The sequence below is a fragment of the Lycorma delicatula genome, chromosome 7 (genome assembly GCF_047948215.1).
Source record: "Lycorma delicatula isolate Av1 chromosome 7, ASM4794821v1, whole genome shotgun sequence".
Taxonomy (NCBI): Eukaryota; Metazoa; Arthropoda; class Insecta; order Hemiptera; family Fulgoridae; genus Lycorma; species Lycorma delicatula.
Window position 1 is genome coordinate 120,727,657 of NC_134461.1, and position 21,126 is coordinate 120,748,782.

Genomic DNA, 21,126 nt, shown 5'->3' on the forward strand with positions numbered 1-21,126 from the left:
ATCCAGAAAGATAGATTTAAAAAAAAAACACATTTTGAGTAAAATTATTTTAATCCATTAAAATTTAAAAGTCAATTTATTATTGCACATTTACATGTTTATGACTTTATATAGGAAGTCTCTAATATCTGGTGATAAGTACGCTTTAATTGTAATAAATGTGAAAATATTTCATAAAATTATAGTTATTTTTAACAATAATTTTTTAATGATTTATATATATAATTTATTTATTATAAATGAATGTTATTTGTTGATTTTACCAATATTTTTTTGTGACAGACTTGTGTGTATGATCGTGAAACAGAAGTGAAGGAAGTAAAAGAAAATTTCACCAATTTAGAAAAAGAATGCCAGGGTGCCAAGCAACCTGTATCACAACAAATGCAGGTAAATTTAGTAATAAGTGTTGTATGGTTTTACTATATAACAAATAAGAGTGATGTAATTTGCAGTGTTATGTTACACATCTCAGTTATCAGTTATTTTATTAAAAATAATGGATTAACAGTTAGTTTACAATGTTGAAAGCATGGCTTTTTTTAGATATACAATAGATTAATTAATATACAATAGTTATTCTTCAAATGATTGATTACTGACTCTTACAGATTAAATAAGTGTTGTTTTAATTTTTATTTAAATTGGGACAAGGTCCATCAATGTAATTGTTTACTTGGTCATATTATTACATCACCTATATTTTTGATGCTACTACATTCACGTTTATTTTTTCCTATTTAATATTTTATCAGAAAATTTAACGTTACATTAGAATTAAAAAATACTTAAAATTATCATTGCCAATATTCAGTTTGTTGGTATGCAATGAATCCCAGTTATTGGCTTAGGGAACAATAATGCATCAAGTTGAATAATTATCTAGTGAAAAGAAGGTGCATCGTTAATTTACATCAATCAGGCTTTCAGATTGTCTATATTATAAAACAATATTTGTTTTCAATCTATTTCATTAATTCTGTGATGTTTTGTGGCTTATAAAATTTCCATTAATATAAAGCATTATAAATGTCCTATAAGCAGAATTGTAGAAAACTGAAAACATTATAAATTGTTTATTTCCAGTTGATATGTTTCCAATAATGGGTAACATAATAAATAAGTTACTTAATTTTTACAATTAAACATTTTTGTTTTTATTACTTTTTTATATAACTTGTTACCACTTTACCGTGCAAATGACAAGACTGTTGTTTTTTGACCTTTTTTTGTTTTAAATGGCATTGATTGCTATGTTTGTTATTGCCCAAATGTTGTTAAACTTTACCCAGTATTCATTGAATAAATATGGCTTTAGTTGTTCTTATTTCAGAAATTTCTAGGTTGCTATTCCTGAGACATATATTCAGTTTCCCATCTTATCCAAGACATTCTCATTGATTTATCATTGTATATCCTTATTGTTGACTGAGATAAGAATAATATCCTTGTCCATTCATTGTGGATAGGGAAAGACAGTAAAATTGAAATGTTATTTTAATAATTATAATAATAATGCTGATCTTCATTGCTTGAGTGGTAGTATCTCAGCCTTTCATCTGGGGATCACAGATTCAAACCCCAATCAGGCATGGCATTTTTATACACTTCAAAATTCCAGTTCCATATTCCCATATACAAGCTTCAAAGCTTCTGTGGTGAATTAATGATTTAATTCATCCAGAAAAAATTGCTGCTTCTGGAAAATTTACAGTTATTTTATTTATTACAGTTCAGGAAAAAAAATGTTCTCAGATATTTATTTTCTTTACTGTGGCATTACTGTTAGGCTACTTTTAGTAAAAATTCATTAGTGTCTAATCTAAAAGTATTTTAACATTAATTTCTAATACATTTCTTCATAAAGAGTATAAAAATTAAAAAGTAAAGTACAGTGTACCTTCAATTTATGCCAGTGTTACATTCTGGGAAATTTCCACGTATAATGGAATCGCCTCAATTAAGACTCAGCATTTAATGCAGAAATACAGGTTAGGTTCTTGTTAAGTTAAGACAGTAAATGATATACGTAAATTACTGTACTTTATTTACTATTTTATTATTATATTATCATTGTATTATTTTAATGATAATACAGTACAATGTATGTATTTAAAAAGAAAAAATGTATACTGTATGTACTATACATAAATCATTTCCACTAACATCATTTAAAATTTATTATCATTTATCATGTTTTTTTCTTCACTTATTTAAAAAACTGGTAATGGTGGATTGTTGAATTTGTTCAGTAACAGTCTTTGTTCTTCCTTGTAGCGTGCAACTATATTTTCTAGTTCCCGTTGAAACTGCGAATTACGCTCCATCACTGGATCTTCAGGATTTATAAATTATTTCAATTCCTCTGTCATTTTTACAAATTTGTCTCAATTTGTTAAAGTCAATTGTTTATTTTTTGTCAAAATTTTCTCTTCATTTTCATCACTGTCCTATACAATTTCATTTTCTATCATCTCCGTAAGTTCCAAGTCACTTAATTCTTCATTTACATTCTGTATAAGTTCATTTACATCCTGTGCCTGTTGTCAAAAATCCTTTTCCTGATACTGTCTGGCAACATTGACTATTTCGTTGCAAGTACTCTCTACATCTTTATTTTGTCTCTATTATGTATGGCTTCATTACTTCCTCTCTTTGACTAGGCCTTTACCACTTTGGCCCAAAGCTTCTTCCACCAGGTGTTTAATGTTTTCTGTTGTAACTCATCTAAAGATTCTTTTATGTTTTCAATGTAATCAGCAATAGTGTATTTTTTTCAGCTTTCGCCCAAAGTTAAAGATTTGCCCTCTTCCATGTCATCAAAAAGTTTTTAAATTTTCAATGAATGTAGTACACTTCAAAAGTTTCATTTACACACTTGTCAAGGGGTTGCAAAAGTGGTGTAGTGTTGGGCAAGAGAAACTCAACTTGGATATTTTCATTAGCTTCTTTCGGTAGCACCTCTGAGTGAGCCATACAGTTGTCTAAAACAAGCAAAACTTTATATGCTAGATTTTTGGATGCTAAGTACTTTTTAACCTCTGGCGTAAAACGTTATTAAACCAATCCATATAGATATCGGCAGTTACCCAAGCACGTTTATTAGCTCACCAGAAAACTGGAAGGTTATTTTTATTTGTGGTTTTTAATGCGCAAGGATTCAAGAATTTATAAACTAACAACGGTTTAATCAAGCAGTCTCCAGACGCAGAAGCTTTTTCACTTTGAAGTTTAGCATTGTGAAAACTGTCTTTTTTAAAATCTCTCGAACCAGCTTTTACTATCATTAAAACTGAAACTGGATGAACTGTTGGTAGAAATTTCAGATTCATTACCTGTTTCACTGGACACCCTGCAATAAAGACACGTAGCCTTTTCTCAAATTAAAGTTGTACTTAATGGCGTATACATTTGAGTTTGGTCTTCAATCCATTTCACTAACAACATTTTGACTTTTTCCAACATCGGATTTCGCATGTACAAAACGATCTTTGCACAAACTGGTTCACTGGCTGCAATACTTTGACATATTTGTTTTTATTAAGCCGAACTGTACGCACAGACAATTTAAGTTAAACTAGCCACAGTCACTACAGTATCTTTATTATCTAGACAATTTAGAATTTTATTTTTATCTAATAATGATAAAACTTCTTTTTATTTCTTAGGTTTTAACACAGCCCTAATTTTTGTCACAGTATGTAAAGAAGTAGTACAGTACAAAAGAAATAGTCTTATGAACATAGTTGCAAAATGCACTAAAACTCAATAACAGTAACGAGATGTATTTAACGAAGTGTTTTTATACACAGGCACACATAAGCTAACATAAACTGTGAATGAACAATGATTTTGAAAGCAGTGCACTGTTCATTACAATGACTCATGGGAACTCTTTTACAAAATATGATAATGACCGTGTGACTGCATATAAGTGAAACCTATTGCATAGTTGGAAATAATTTTCCTGACTTATTCAAACATAAATAACTGAAATCACATTATTTTTTTTTATGCGCGTTGAGGGTGCACTGTACTTTAGCACACCTCTCTTTTTTTGTTTTTCAGATGATGAATGAGGATGATATGTATGAATGTAAATGAAGTGTTGTCTTGTACAGCCTCAGGTCGACCATTCCTGAAATGTGTGGTTAATTGAAACCCAACCACCAAACAACACTGGTATCCACAATCTAGTATTCAAATCCAAATAAAAGTAACTGCCTTTATTAGGATTTGAACCTTAGAACTCTCAACTTCAAAATCAGCTGATTTGCGATGACAATCACTAGACCAGCCTTATGGTGTACTTTAGCACACCTAGCAGAATACAATTATATGGATTTGGATACTAGATTGTGGATACCAGTGTTCCTTGATAGTTGGGTTACAATTAACCACACTTCTGAGGAGTGGTCAACCTTAGACTGTACAAGACTACACTTGATTCACATTCATACATATCATCCTCTGAAGTAATTACCTTACGGTGGTTCTAGATGCTAAACAGAAAAAAGAGTGAGAGCAGAATACAAAACAAAATTTTTTATTTTCTTTTATATTAATTTGTATTTTGAATAGAATTCCAATAAGATAATTTCAATAATTAAAATAATAAAGATAATAAGATAAATATTATGTCACATAACAGAATTTCAGCAGTAATATAAAATCTAAGTGTTTTAATTGTGAATTTAAAACATCCTCCATTGAGAGAGACTAGTTTATCGTGGCTTTGCTTTTTTATGCTGCAGAAGTGAATATATCATAACAACACTGAGCAGTATATTGATTAATTATTATTTAATTGAAGAAAAGTTTTACATTTCATTAACATTTTATTGGCAGTTTTCTTACTTAAACCAAGAATGTTAAAATTTGTTGGTCAGTTCTTTAAGTTATGTTTCCAAAAAAAGTCTTTTTCGTTTAAATCATTCCCTGATTATAAACCAAATAGTTGAATTTAATGCCCAATAACATTTTCAATGCAGAAAGCTTAAGACAAATGAGTGTATCTTCATCTTTTCATATTATTTGATTAACATTGATGATAGAGTAGACATCCATTTTTAAATAATTATTCTTCATATATTTACAGTGGTATGAGATGAAACAAAGTAATTGCTTTTTGTTAATTTAATTTACTGGTTTTTCAATATTTTTTACTTTAAAATATATATTTATCTGGAAAAGTACTGATTTTTTGTGCTTAAGTCCCTTTTTTATTGCATTAGGCATAAACAAAAGCTAGGTATAAGTTTGTTTTATAAACCTATAAGATGCTTGTATTTATGCAAATGTAGTTTTTGAGAATTGAAGCCAGTTGGGATATCATGTTTTCTAAAAATTTATTCACTGGCTTTGTTTGCAAACTATCCAAAGTACTGGGCTACAAATTTTTCTTTTTTTTATGAATTGTATTTTTACTTTCAGCTTCAAGAAAATTTTATATATATCTAGCCAAACTATATGTACAAAATAACCAAGAATAAAGAGCAAAATGAAACTGTATAAATTGTTTATTTGTTTGTATTGTTGAACATTATAAATATTAGCATTAAAAAGTATTGAAAATATCAATGCCCAACAATGTGGTATTATTATAATTCAAATTCAAATTCAAGCTAGTTTATCATGTCATCAGATTTTAAAATCTGTAATGTCAGTCATATTTACAAAAATTGCATTCCTATGCATCTGTTTTTTAAGGTTCTGCCCCACAGCCACAAACTGGCTAATCAACCTATCCCAATTTACTTGAAAAACAAACAAAGCTAGTTCTTTCAGTTTTCTTGTGAGGTTTATAATAATTTTGTTACGTTATATAATAAAAACAAATAATAATCTTGAATATAAAAATTAATTTTAATTTATTTTTATTTTAAGGAAAAAATTGCCAAACTACTCGACGATTGGCAGTATATTAAAAACAGAGGTGAAATTGAACCAAGTTCATTTTCTGGTTCAACAACTGCTGTTGCTGATAAAAATGTAATTAGCAGCAATACTTCCACCACAAACGCTGTAACTACCACAGTCACTACTACTGCAAGCAGTACTTCATCAGCAGCTGCAGCTGAAGCCATCAAAACCCTTACAGCATCAACTAAAGGAACTCCTCCATCTAAAGGTAAGACATTTTAAATTGTAATATTTCTAAATTTGTTTAATAATCATTTTTATTTTATTAGATGATGTAGTGATTAAGATTTTGATTTTAGTAATGTAGTATATTTAGAAACAAGAGATAAATATTAAAAAACATATGACTGCTGTTATATTGCTCTTTAAAAAAAAAAAATATTGCTCTTTAACACTTTCAGACCTTTTTCCTGTTTAGCCTCCGGTAACTGCCGTTTAGATAATTCTTCAGAGGATGAATGAGGATGATATGTATGAGTGTAAATGAAGTGTAGTCTTGTACATTCTCAGTTCGACCATTCCTGAGGTGTGTGGTTAATTGAAACCCAACCACCAAAGAACACCGGTATCCGCGATCTAGTATTCAAATCCGAACACTTTCAGACCTAAACCTTAAAAACATCACTGGACTGGAAGCCAGGGCATTTTTGAGGGGTTAAGCTAGTGCATATACATAAACTCTTATGTTATATCACCTGAAAGAGAAAGAAATGAGCTATCATTAAAGAAAAAGATATTTGTGATACAAAAAAACTGTCACCATCTATATTTGCTTCAAATTTCATAGAAATAAAAAAATAGCAAAAGTGCACAGTACTAATCAATAAACATACAAAATTGTTGTAATCACTACACATAATGACATTTTATACTCTCTAACAGATAAAATTTCACACTTTAATGACAAAAAATCAAAACTTTATAATAAATGTAAAATTAGTTAACAAATTTTTGAAAATTAATTCGTTTTCAGTAATCTTTCACAGAAATAATCAATCATAAAATAAATCAATAGAAGAAATGTTACCCTAATATTTATTATTCATTTAATATTTCAAGCATAGTTGACTGACATAGTTTCTAAATATATTTACATTAGTTTTTTTAAGTTTTTTTTTGTTACCTACAATAATTAGTCCTAGTGTGGTACAATTTGAAGCAAGTAGGTAAGCACAACGGAATTGAACAGTCAGGGCACCACCAACTTATTTCTTTTCTCCCAGACTTGCCTGTAGAAACTTTACAATACACACACTCTACACGTAATATGAAATGTTAAAATAAAAATAAACCAACAGAAAAGAAATTAGAACATAAATCAAAGCATGAAAACAATACCAAGTAACCATACGTTTTATAACCTAAAGCACTCTTGAACATGAGGTGTTGTTTTTATTATTATTAACTAAAACATCTGCTAGATAGCATTGAAATTCATATTGAATCTTTAATGAACTACTGAAAGAGTCTACAAGGCCTAGCAACGAGTATAAGCCCATCACTGTTTACTATGCATTTAAATGTAGCAGCCCAACATATTCTCGGGCTTCGGCTTTATGAACGAGATAACCTGTCGGCACATAGTCGGGCTTAAGCCTGATAGTGTTAATATAGGATAATTGAAGAGTGTGCAGGTTACTATTTGTATATATATATATATATTTTTTTTTTCAAATTATTATTAGATACATACCTATTTGTATAGCCTATGACACTCACGATAATATAAGGATTCCAACATGTGGTCATACATCTAAATCAGTTCAGCCGTTAAGCTGCTATGGTGAAACAAATGTACATATATACACATATAAACAAAAACAGTTCCACTCCTTTTTGGACAGTCATATAAAAACACAAGTTTTCCACTGTAAACTGGACTGTTTTTAAACTGAATGTCACATTTTACTCCTTGGCCATAATTTTGTCCAGAACCCTCATTAACATAGTCTTATTCTACTTAAATATCGAGTGATTTATGTCATTTTTTTAATTTCAAAACCTGTGTGCTGAATGTATTGCTATTAGTTTATTGTAATTTTAAATACTTGTTAAACCTTATAATTATCACAAAGTAGTGTTTCTTTATAGTGAATGTTGTAAATTGTTGTTCTCCCTTGTTCTCATTTTCATTTATATTTGCTTTGTTCATGTTTTATTGTGGCATTTTTACTATGAATTTTTTACATATTTTATATAAAATTTCCTGTTTAATTTACCTTTAAAATAATTGTTTTAAATATCTAACAACAAGCACAACTTTGATTCTGATTATTTTTTAATCATTTATAATTAAAATCCATTAATTTGTCTATTTATATAGAATATTGTAGTGTGTTGATTTAAAGCCTGATGTAAGTTTTATATTAAGATCTTTTTAAAAATTGGTTGAAAAGATTGTATTAATATTACGTACATGTAAAAAGTTCATTTAAAAAATGGATTTGAAAATACTCTTTTAAATCTTACTGTATATGAGATTCAAACATGTATAAATGTAAGGTAAAGTAGTAGTGCATATTTCTATAGAATCTTAGTTCATCATATTAGTCTCTTTGTCATTTCTCTACGTTCTGTTCTATATTTTTATCAAGGTAGCTTTTTAATCTTTTTTCTGTGGATGGTTTTTTTGTATGTGAAGGCAGCATTTATTTAATGTTAAATAAGGAATACTTATATTTTAGATAAAGCTAATAAAACCAGCTTTATATTAAAAGTAAAAAAATAAATATTTTAAAATTTCAAAATTTTTAATTTTATGCCTAATAAAAAGTTAAAAAAAAATTAAAAACTTGTTATATTTTTTATTTTTATTTTTGTAAAGTCGGTCACATTATTTTCTGTTTATTTTTTTATTTTATCATGTTCTTTCAACAATTTATTAAGGTATGTTATTAAATTGATTTTTATTATGATGTTTTTATCTACAGTTATTAAGCGAGAGTTTAAATTTAGTACTGTTTTATCTTATTAGAAAACATAATAGACAGTATAATGGATGCATTTGTAAGTGTCAAGAGATAAGTCAACTGGAATTTATTTTATAATGATATTGTGTTGAGGGAAGAACCAGATTTGGGTGGAGGATGAAAGATTCAGTTTGACAGTTTTTGGAGGGGAGCCAATGTAGAGAAGAGCTTACATATATAGTAAGAGAGCAAAGGGCTGTGACTGAGACTGAGGGTCTCTGCCGTAGCTGTTGTTAGCAGTTGGTGTTTTATGACCACCCGGCGGGGATATTTTCATTTCTACCCCCTTGTAACCTCTCAAGTCCTGAATCAGAAATTGTGATAGTAAATAGCTGCATAGATTTCTAGAATTCCTTATTGGATTCTTTATTTTTGTTTTACATCTTTCTAATTTATTTTTCCAAATTTCATTTATTTTGATTATTTACTTTATACTCTATTAACATTTCATTTCAACACTTTGGTAATTTACATTTTATATTCAAACTTTTAATTTTTTTTTGTTCATATTAAATTTTTTAACCGCATGTTCTGTTACATTTCTTTTGAAAGAATAAATATTAAATACACTTTATTTATAGTCATTGCCCTGTACAAATGGAGCTGAATTTTTACAAATAAACATTATTAGGTATTATCTATAATATAAATGTGTATTATGAATTATTAATTTACATGTTAACGCTCTGTCTACCATTTGCATTATGCATTCTAAAGCAACTCTGTAGGAATATGATGCATGAGATTTCATTGTATTTACTCAATTTTTTTTTTACAAAAAGGAAATGTTTAAATGGTTGCAATGAGTAATATTAAATTTCTTTTTTGCGTTAAATTATTACAGTGCTATAATCTATTAGGTGGATTCTACACATTTTTTGATTGCATTTTGTCGTAAATTTATAATTTAAATGATGCTGCAAACAAATAGGTTTGTCCTCTTAAGTTTTCTCTAAAAAAAAACAGTTGTAAAATTTTCACTATCAATAATTATAATGAAAAATCTAAACTAGTTAAAAGTTGAAATTCTGTCTAAGTTTTTCTTATTAAATTTGATCCATTTTTTCATGTCAATTTCTTTTTAATCTTTTATTGCTTTATTTAATAGTGAATTCTTATAAAACATTTTAATTCTGTGATGGTAGCAAAATGAATTATCAGTGATAAAAATGGCAAATGCAAGTAAGGAATAAGATCTTGGGTTTTCATTACTTTTAATCAGTTGATGTACGAAATGATTTACTATAGCATTATAATAAAATATTAAATTTATTTTCTGAAAATGCCTAGTAACAATGACTGATATTATTAGCTAATTAACTGCTAAAACTAACCGGTTGCCCGTTAAACATCAGATGCATTTATGATTTTTATAATCTAAACTGACCTCCATGGCATAGTAGCATCTGTCTTTCATCTGGAAAATCCCTGGTTTGAATCCTGGTCACAAAGCATTTTTTTATATGCTCCAAAACTATAATCCATATTTCCAAGCACAAGTTTTCAAGCTTGCGTGCTAAATTATTTTTTTTTAAATCAGTTTCTTTTTGTTGTATTTTTCTTTGTAGAAAAACAATAAAATGTAAAAAGAAGTATTTTATTTCTAAGGTAAAATGGCTGCTTTAATCCACTTTTATAATAATGTTTTACATTATACTAGTAGGAAGATATGCATTTGATTGGAATTGTGATTCTAAACCTCCAGAATATTACTTCTTTATCTAAATAGCTCTTTAGTTTTAGTTAATAATCTTGGATATCTTCATGTAAAGACTAAAAAACCATTAATTGAAAAGAATGCACATAATTAATGTGAGTACAAAGTGAGTACAAAGTTATGCTGCTCAGATACATGACAGAAGTTATGCTGCTCATACACCATAAAGAATAACAATTCATTTAAGCACTTAAAAAGCGAAACATGTATATATAATTTCTGAGTGTAATAATAATTTAGAGAAATCATACATAGCATACAACAGTAGTGTGTTGTACCATAGTTAGCCACGGGTGCCAAGTCATATGTGACTTTAGTTCTACCCACCTGCTTTGTCCATTGAAAAACTCTCTTACCAAGAGGTAGTAAACTAAACAAAGAAAAGAAAATGTTTAAAGATAGTTTTGATAAAAATGCAGTAATAATAAAAAATGTATCGCTAGTAATTCTATACAGAATTACTAATATACAAAATTCAAAAAATTTGAATTTTCATTAACAAATCTTTTAACTATATTCTACAAGTGACAATACATTCCATATTTTGAAAGAAAATGTTTAAAAAGTTTTAAAATATATTTTTGTACTTAACTGTTGTAATACCTGGGTTGTAGAATCCCTTCAAGCAGACACCACATGGGGTTACCGGTATTTTTTTTTAATTAAAAATATTTTTTATGTAATATAAACATATCTATAGAGAAAAAAAATAATAATTTCATAATTAAAATAGATGGCAAAAAACATAAGATTTCTAATAATTAGAGGGATGTAGGGTGATAGCAACAGGAATTTTCACAAAATATATTTTAAATATTTTTTCAAAGTTTTTTTCTTCAAAATGTGTTTGTAAATATTAATGTTGTAGAATAAATATTCAAACTATATTTATCACAAGTCACCTTAGTTTTTTATTATTATTTTTAATAATTTATAATTTTTGTACAGAATTTCTGGCAGTAATTTAATACCGATGGTTTTCATTTTTAATGCTACAGTTGTGGGTGTTAATACATATAATTCTTTTCATATTATTATGTTTTCAGAAAACATAATAAAATATGTCTATATAATGTAATGTAGAAATTTTTAATCTATCATGAATATTATAAATGATTATAAATTATAAATGATTATAAATTTATATTATAAATGATTTTAGATAATGATAATTCATAATAAATGTTTTATGCTGGATCAGAATATCTTTAAAAATAGTAAAATAAAGTGTGCCAAATTATATTATTAAATTTTAGTTATATTATATATTTTTTCAGTTCATGACATTACACTTTTTAATTAAATAGTAACAATTTTCACAATATTTCAAATTTCTATTAAGATTAATAATTGATTTGAGTGTTATTTTCTGCCATTCCTAGCATTGTCACTCTTTAACAGTTGCAGTTGACCTATGAAAAAAAGAAAAATGGAAATGGGCAAAATTTGCATTCACAGGAAGAGAAATATATAAACTAAAGGATTTTTTTAAAGAAATATAACATAAATACAGCATTTATCACAATTAGCACCATCAGAAATAAATTTAGAAATGATATAAAAGAAAAAGATAATTATAATAAAAATGGAGTGTGCTAATTAAATGTGATATAACATGACCTGTATAGGACAAATGGGATAAAAATTAAATAACTATTTAATGAACAATAAAGATCAAATAAATATGAAAAAAAGGATTCAAATTATGTAACACATTTGATAGAAAAAAGACGTAGGCTTACTGAAATGATGAAATTCATGGAAATATTATATTATGCAGAAAAACGAAAATGTTTATTCTAGAAAACATGAAAATATTCAAGCTAAAATTAAAAGGACAAGAGAGATTTAATAAGCAAATTAACACTCATTCTGATGTAATTATTCAAAAATTAAAAATTAGAATGGACAAATGTCCCTTGCTGCCTTGTATTTCTTTTATCGGTTGGGTCATTATTTATTAAGTGGCAGTTATAGATTTTTGTTTTATTTATGGACGGAGTTGGTTTTTGCATTCTGGTCCTTTACACCAACATGGAATAACTAACCGGGGCTGATCATGGGAGACTAGGCACATATGAGCCTCATACTCCTGGCGTAATTCCCCTTTAGTCCATCCGCTGAAGTCCTTTCGACTAACAGGAATACACCTTCCGGAGCCCTATGTTTGGAGGAAGCAATGTGTTCCCTTCTCCGGAGCGAGTCGCATGTGCTGACAGAAGTACAATTGTAAGTTAGGAAAGGAAGGTGGGTAACTGGTAAAGAAAAGTTGCAGGACTTCTTCATTCTGGCTGCCGTTTGTGCTGCATGTGGGCTGAGCTTGGTCGGCCGGACTAGTGGTTACTTTGTAATTCTTGGTACTTCTTTTTCTTCTTTCTTTTGTTCTGTGTTCTTTCTTTTTTGGCCTACCTTTCTGTGAACTGGCTGTAATTAGATTATAAACCGTAAACCTATCATCATGTTTGAAATAAAAATTATTTAACTAACAAATAACTGATTAAAGAAAATCATGTGACTTTTAATAAAGAGCTAACAATAAATTTGACATTGTTCTGTATAGTCAAATGTTATTCTGATATTTAAAATCTCTCTTGAAAATTCAATAAGATTTATTGATAAGAAATAATACTTGTTCCTGCATTCTAGATATCTTACTATTATCAAGCATAAGGCTTAGCTTGCATCTGATATCATTTTCCCTCTGCATAGTTTTTTTTTTGTAATAAACTCAGTTTCTTTGTGTTTCTTATGATTGGTCCATTTTTTTTTTAGTATGGATAGCATTTTTATAGCACCAGTCTATTTATAATATAAATACTTTATAAAATATCTTTTTCAGTTCTTTCAGTTTTTTTTTAAGTTGTTGATAAATTAAGTTGTTTAGGCTCAACTTCAAAACATCATTGTTTGAAGTTGAATTCAAAAACTGAAATTTTTTATTTTTTAGAATGATTTAGTTTATTTATTTTTGTTTGAATTTAGTTTTCAGTGTAAGATTCAATAGCTGTAATCTTTAATATATTAAATATTATTGAAATACAAATTAAGTAGTTTTTATCTTAGGATTAAACATGTATATATAGAATCCAAATAGTATGTGTATAGAGAGTCCACGTGCATGTATATTTATTTATTAGATTTATTATTATTTATATTATTTATTTATTAATATGATTAAAATAATCTATATATATATAAACAAATGAATGTTTATTTGTACCATATTCCTATACTATTCATCCAATTGCAATGAAACTTCGGTGAGTTGTGTGCATACCCATGAAGGTTTCTGAATTAGTTTAGACCCACTAGGTGGCGCTTTTGGTTGAGATATTTAAAAAAAATGTATTTTGGTCTGATTTGGCTCATATTCAGAATATATATTAGTTACACGAAAAGAAATATTTTTGCAAAAAATGGACCTGCTAGGTGATGCTGTGGTCGAGATATTTCAAAAAGTGTTGTTTGGTTCATATTTAGAATGTGTGTTACTTGGAAAGAAATACCTCTGCAAAAAATGTACCCGCTACATTTAGAGTTGAGATATTTAGAAAAAATTGTATTTATGAACTGATTTGGCTCATATTCAGAATACATATTTATGTGAAAAGAAAAATTTTTGCATAAACTGTACCTGCTAGGTGGCGCTCAGTGTCAAGATATTTATGAAACAAACAGACTTTCTTCTTCATATATATATTTATATTATATATATATATGATAAAAAAATATATTATATATATATATATATATATATATATATATATATTATATATTTATATATTTATAGTAGGTAGAAAATTACCGTGTGGACAAGATACATATTACAAAATTAAAAATTTTTTTAATTCATCCGGAAGATCTCGCAAGCAAACAAAGTACCTAAGGAAAAAGAAAAAACCTGAAAATCTCTCAGGCAAAAGTATCTAAGCTCTGATACTTTTTTTTAAGTGGTCAGGAAATGAACTGAAAAATTACATTTGTGAATAAAGTGAAAAATATAAGTAAATAAAAAAAAAAATGTTTAACAAACCTGCATACGATTGCATAATTAAGATAAGATTGTAAATAAAAAGTTTGAGTTGTGCGCTTGGCCGCAAAGGTTTCTGAATTAGTTTGGATCCGCTAGGTGGCGCTGAGGTAGAGATATTTTGAGAAATTGTATTTATGGTTCGATTTGGCTTATATTTTTTCAAAACGACAAAATATTGGTCGACACATAATTAATCATATGTAACCATATAGCGCAGGCAAAGGTGTTACAGGGGTGCTAGTAATGAATAAAATAATTACAATATAATTTATTTTGTGGTTATAAAATGGTTTTCAATGATAAAAAAATTAAACATGGGATGATGTATATTCAGGTTATGTGATAATAATAGTTGTGGTATGGTGTGATTGAGTTGTGTTTGCCATAAAAAGAGAGAGGAAAACGATTCAATTGAGGCAGTTAATATTTTAAAGTTTAGGTGCCTTGATGCTCAACTGTTCACCCACCCATCCATCCATCCATTGATTATTCAATGAATGATTTCAATATCCTCAATCCTTTACCATTCTGTTACCAGACTCATATTTCAGGCAGTGTTTTTTTATTATTATTGACTTGAACTGAGCTGTATTGCTACTGTTTCTATAATTCTTTTTTTAATTAAAAAAATTTTTTTTTACTTTATTTATATAATTTGTCTTTCTGTATACATTTAACCTCTTCAAACTTGCAAAATTATTAGATTTGACATTTTACTCTTTTTTTTTTTTACCATTATGCTTTTGGTTTTACAAATTGTTACTAATTTGATTGTTGAATTGTACATAACTTTGAACAAATTTTTGTGGTTTTCATTTATTGGTATATTGAACGTACAGTTTTCTACTTTTGTTCAGTTTCTTACTTTGTAGTTAAATTAATTGTTAATTATAAATTAATTGTGAACTATATCTAAATTATGTATTTTTATAGGTTTGCTTTCTAGACTGTATATACAAGCATGAATTAATTCCACCTTGTTTATTACTTACAAATTTTTGGAGTCATAATTTTATATATGTAACCTTTTAAAAGTTTTCTTTTGTAATTTTCAGTTTACTTTGTATTCAGAACCTTATTCTAAAAGAATGCTTTGATATAAATCTATATCTAATGACTTTTCAAAAATCCTGTAGTTCTAGTGTATTTTAGTATGACTGGAACTAAACAATTGTTTTTTTTTTTACCCCTAATACCAAAATACCAATATTATCTGGTAAATAAACACTTAATTTGAACATATATTATTTTTTTATATATAATTTTATCTGATTAATTAAAGATATTTTAAGAAATTTTTTGGGAACATAGTTCATGTCCTGTTTGAGAATACTGGATCCATTCCTGCAGTATATATTTATTTTAATTTTAGTAATTATGTTTGTAATTATGTTAGAGAGACGCATACACAATTTTTAGTTTTTATTAATCATATTTCTTTTATATTTCTCTTCTTTTAAATTTTTCTCTTTTAAATATTGGGTATGAGGAAATATTGAAAAGGATACACTTTAACTTCTTGATATGGAATTTTTCTCTTCTTACAAAATATCTTCTTACAAGCCGTGAAATTAATTTTCTATCTCCCTTAACAGTGACGGGTGGTGGGTGACATCACTATGTCTCTCTTTTTCTGTCATATCTCCGACCAACTATATACTGCTGCCATTGACGACATTACCCTTCTACTGCAGCACTACCTTTACCTCCTTTTTTCATCCTCCTTTCCCATTTTCCTTTCAGCTACATAATTTATGTCCCGCTGAAATTCATCGCTATTGACTTTTACTTTCAAAGTTCCTTGCTTGGTGTTTGTCATACTCATAAATTTGTATATTATGTTATTACAAATGACATTTTAGAAACTTATAAAAAGTTTGATTCTCGTATAATACTTATGTCTGTGTTTAATTAAGGTTATTTTCTCAATTTTTTTTCTGTTAATATTAATCCACTATATCACTTTTCCTCCTATTCATGTGTAATCATCACTAATGTTAATGTAACAGATAGTCAAATTAGGAGTAATGACCCTATTTGGGAAACAGGTCCTTCCCAAAAATCTGTATTTTTAAGGATCTATTACATAGAGATAATAATAATAATAATAATTTGTACCTTTGTTATACATTTTGAGAAAATTTAAAAAGCTTTCAAATTATCAGTAAAGTTAACATAAGTGATTAAAAAGTTCTGTTTGAATAGTTTTTTCATATTGTAACATTTTAATGAAATAATAAAGTAACATAGTCTTTAGAATATAAACATAATTCCATTCATTCATCATCAAAATGCTAATATTTCTCCTGGTAGTACATTCTAAACATAATTTTCATTCTTACAATTATAATTTTCTACTAAGTTGATCATAAACTTGGAGAGTATGGAAAAATGCTGCTGTTTCTGTTGATGATTGCTTCATCATCACAAATAACATTTCCTTGTTTGCCTTACATTGAACGGAAGAAAAAGTACATGTTACATTTTTATTGTATTGTTTTATCATAAATTTTTGTTTTATTATGAAATTTTGTCAAATTATTTAAAATCCAGCTTCTTTCCTACCTGTTTAAGTTTTGACATTTTTGGATATGTTGAATTCACTTCATTTCTTTTAATAAAATTTGAAATCCATTAATATCTTTTAATATGTTCATATAACAATATATTTCCAATCCTGGTATTAACATCTATTTAGAATTTAAAAAAAAAAACAAAAGAAGATATTTCTACCAAATTTTTTCATATTCTACCCAATTTTTCATATTTCTACCAAAATTACACCAGCATCAGAAGTTTTTCAAGTGAATTTTCCATTGACTAAGGATTAATGAATACATCAATCAGCTGTTCTTCTTGTAATTATTTTGTATGATAAGGTGATTTGGTAAAGCACCACAGTTTAACTAAACGTACTGCTCTTTTCTACAACTCATTGTTCACAGCTAGATTCTATATAACCGTCAGTAACAATTAAGCAATTATTTTTTATTCTGCAACATTTTCCTTAGATTAAATCTCTCACCCACCAAAAACACCATTCTTCTAAAGCATATATATATATATATTAAAAATTTAATTTCAAACTTTTATACCAAGATCAACTTAAGTAGAATTTAAAACGACTAAATTTGGTTTTTAAACTTTGGTATTATGTTTTTTAAATAATCTCTCCTGATAGTTTATTCCAGTTGTTGTGGTTGATTTTTTTTTATTGAATTTAGTAAATGAAGAAGCTAAATTTTGTTAGTTTGGATATCCAGTAAGGTAAGCATAATTTCACCATCATGGAGCACTCATCCATAATATGTTAATAATTACTTGTTCATTATTGTTAGTGTATATTAAATTATTTGGGAGGAGGTAGCTTGATATAAATATTTCCATTACTGGTATGATTTGGATTTGTATGTGCATTACTTTGAGTCCATATGTTAATAATACTGTTCATGAAGGGTTCAGCAACTGCTTATCAAAATTGACAGTAGAAGGAAAACAATAGTTTTGTACGGAAGGGTGAAATCTCCCTATTAATATATTAATAGGGGAGCTCTCATTGTCTCCAAAACATTTATTTAAATGCAACTCCTGAGTTTTTTGTTTGGCACCAATCATAGTTTGTATAAAAGGTTTCCCATCAGATTGGTTTTCCATTTTAATGTCTGGATTTTTTTTTAACTCTGGGAACTCCCTGTGTTTCTAGTATTTTAAATTATTGTATCTTTTTGAGCTCTTTTCCCTTACAACCTTATTGTTCTGCTAATTTGATTTTTGGATGCTTTAAGTAGATATACTTTCGTTTACATCAGATATCTTTAAGTTTTACTCAATTTGTGTATGATCTCTCATGGTATTATTTATGTTCAGTCTTACTTCTTGATGAGTGAGTGAGTGCAAGAGGATAAATGCATTTCTTTCCCTAACTGTCATAGAATATACTTTTTTCTAAAAGCAGTTTTTTTCAATTGAAAAAGTCAGTCAATAATTCCAGGATTTTACCCCGAAGATTATATTTTTCAAACTTTTGCTGAAACCTGAACAAGGGGTATGCATGTTAATGACTATTTCAATTAGTCAAATTTTTCTTAATTTCTTGCAGTACGCAGCAATCTCAATTATACTCAATCTAATTGGTAAACACAACTAAAGTTTTTTTTACCCTTTATATTTCTTCAAATTGAAAGTTTTCTATTAAATTTAAACTGAAGAATGTCAATCTCAAGAAAAATGTAATTAAAACTGCTTTATGTCATTAACATGCATACCCCCTCCTGTTCCTAGCCTTGTCTCTTGTCCTCTAACTTTTTACATCTCATAGTAATAAGCCAGGCCTCGTTGGGATGCCACCAATATAAATGCGTTGGTAGATATTTACATCAGTGATTTTTAAACTCAGCTTTTGCCATCACTGCAGGCCTCTTCCGGACATCTTGAATGTCCTACATCTTTGCCCTCTGAACTAGCTAACCGAGTTTGTGGAAGCATGAATCCTGCACTTAGTTCTACATTATTGAGCAAATTCTTGTAAATGTCTCATAATTCGAGGTAGTTTAATAGTAACATACCACCAAAATTGTACGCAACAATGAAATTTAGTCCTAATTGTGTTTAGCTACATTAGAATGATTATATTTTTTATTTTCCATGTGCTGTTATGTTATTTTAACACTTATGTTTTAACCTACATAAGTCACAATCAGACTAACTTTCCAAGTTATCATTTTTTTTTGAATAAATTTATTTTTAATATACTGCCACCACTTTCTAAAATTCATTGACATATTTATCTCCCATATTGCTCATCTTATGTACCATTTCAAATTTTATTAAGCAATCTATTTCTTAGTGTCCTCTGTAACACCAAAGTGGGCTGTTTTCTTTCCTTTCTGTTTTTCTTAATGTCCATATTTTGCTACCATAAAACATACTATACAACCTGTACAAATATTTTAAAGAATTTTTTTTAATAGCAGATTTATATTTGATACTAATAGACTTCTTTTTTTTTTCATCAAAGCTGTCCTTTCTTGTTTGTGTCAAACTTCTTTGATGTATGCTTTATTTTATCCATTCTGTGTAATTTTATTACACAGAATTTTATAAGTATTATAATTTACCCATTGTTTGGTACACTTTGTCCTAACATTGAATTTCCCATCATTCTGTTTTCTGTCATATTACATTGCTTTTGAACAGGAGTTTGATGAATCTTTATAATTGATTATTTTGTATTAGCATTTAATTTGAATAAATATTATTTTGCAATTTAATAAATGTATTTTTATTAATTTATTCGAAATATTGATATTTTACTGTGTTTAATAATTTATCCAATTTTTGCATCGGCAAGTTCCCCTGAAAAATAAAATTTAAACCCTGATGTTTTCTAGGATCATATTATCACTAATGATATAGTGTTGCTTTTATAAAAAAATAAACATTTTCATTCTATTTTTAGTTTTCTTAAATTAATCTTTTGTTTTCATTTATCTATGGAATGTTCATCAGTGGTGAATGTCGTAACTGGAAGTCTGTTGCTGTATTGTATTGTACTTCATGTCAATTAGATAATTTATAGACATGCGTTGAAGTGGTCCATATGATAGGATTGTACCCAGTGAGCTTATACTAGTATATATGTGGGAATTTGTATTGAAGGTGTTAAGGTGTGAGGTTTGGACAGCCCCTATCTCATATCAATATTGTTGTAATGCTTGGTCAGTTTGGAATGCCACTATTTTGTACCTAGAATTGTAGTTGCCTGTGTGCCATAATTAATGATCAAAGCTTACGTACATTGTTGTATGTTGCATTTGTGAAACTTGATTTAATTTGATTTTGATATGAAATTGAGGATTTCAAATTTTATTTTCTGTTTGTATTTATACTTTATAAAATTATGATTAAATTTTTTTTTTCATATGCAGTAACAGTATTAACTGCAACAACAATAAATTAAAAAAATATTATCATATGATCAACAAAGACAGTTTGATTTTTTTAGTTGTAAAAATTGATTGTTTGTCACTTCAAAAAAATTTACAACAGAATCACCAGAGGAAGTTCCTCTACAAAATAAAAAAAAAATATATTTCTATGGTCAAATCAAGAACCTTCTCCTTGTTTAAAATAGTTAAAAATACAGACTGATAATCCACCCAAATGTTATTTTACCTGAAAAATTTATATATGAACATCCTGAAAGATGTACTATATAAAATCAAGCTAATACAATATTTTCTTGTATTTTACAGTAATAATCTTTCTTATTGTTTATCTTATTCGTATTGTATAAATCTTTCTTTACCCATTTTCAAAAAAATTTATTCCATTTTTTCCTTCTTCCCTCTTGTATTTTTTTTGACAGTAAAATAGTATAACACTAGCTGCAAGGCATGCCATAGGCATGCCTTGCAGCCATGCTAGGAATGGGATTATTAGGTGTCCAAGATTGAATATCTCTTATGTAAAAATATTTTTGAGTG

The 21,126-nt window shown here is 27.8% G+C and overlaps 1 protein-coding gene across 3 annotated transcripts in view; it reads left to right on the top strand.

The window, feature by feature from the left end:
* Window positions 1-21,126, top strand: part of Dys (Dystrophin) — a 1,915,508-nt gene that overhangs the window by 309,901 nt on the left and 1,584,481 nt on the right. For all 3 annotated transcript variants that reach the window (XM_075370745.1, XM_075370746.1, XM_075370747.1), the window contains exons 44-45: window positions 283-390; window positions 5,887-6,130. In XM_075370745.1, the coding sequence (XP_075226860.1) occupies window positions 283-390; window positions 5,887-6,130 (352 nt within the window). The remainder of the gene's footprint in view (window positions 1-282; window positions 391-5,886; window positions 6,131-21,126) is intronic.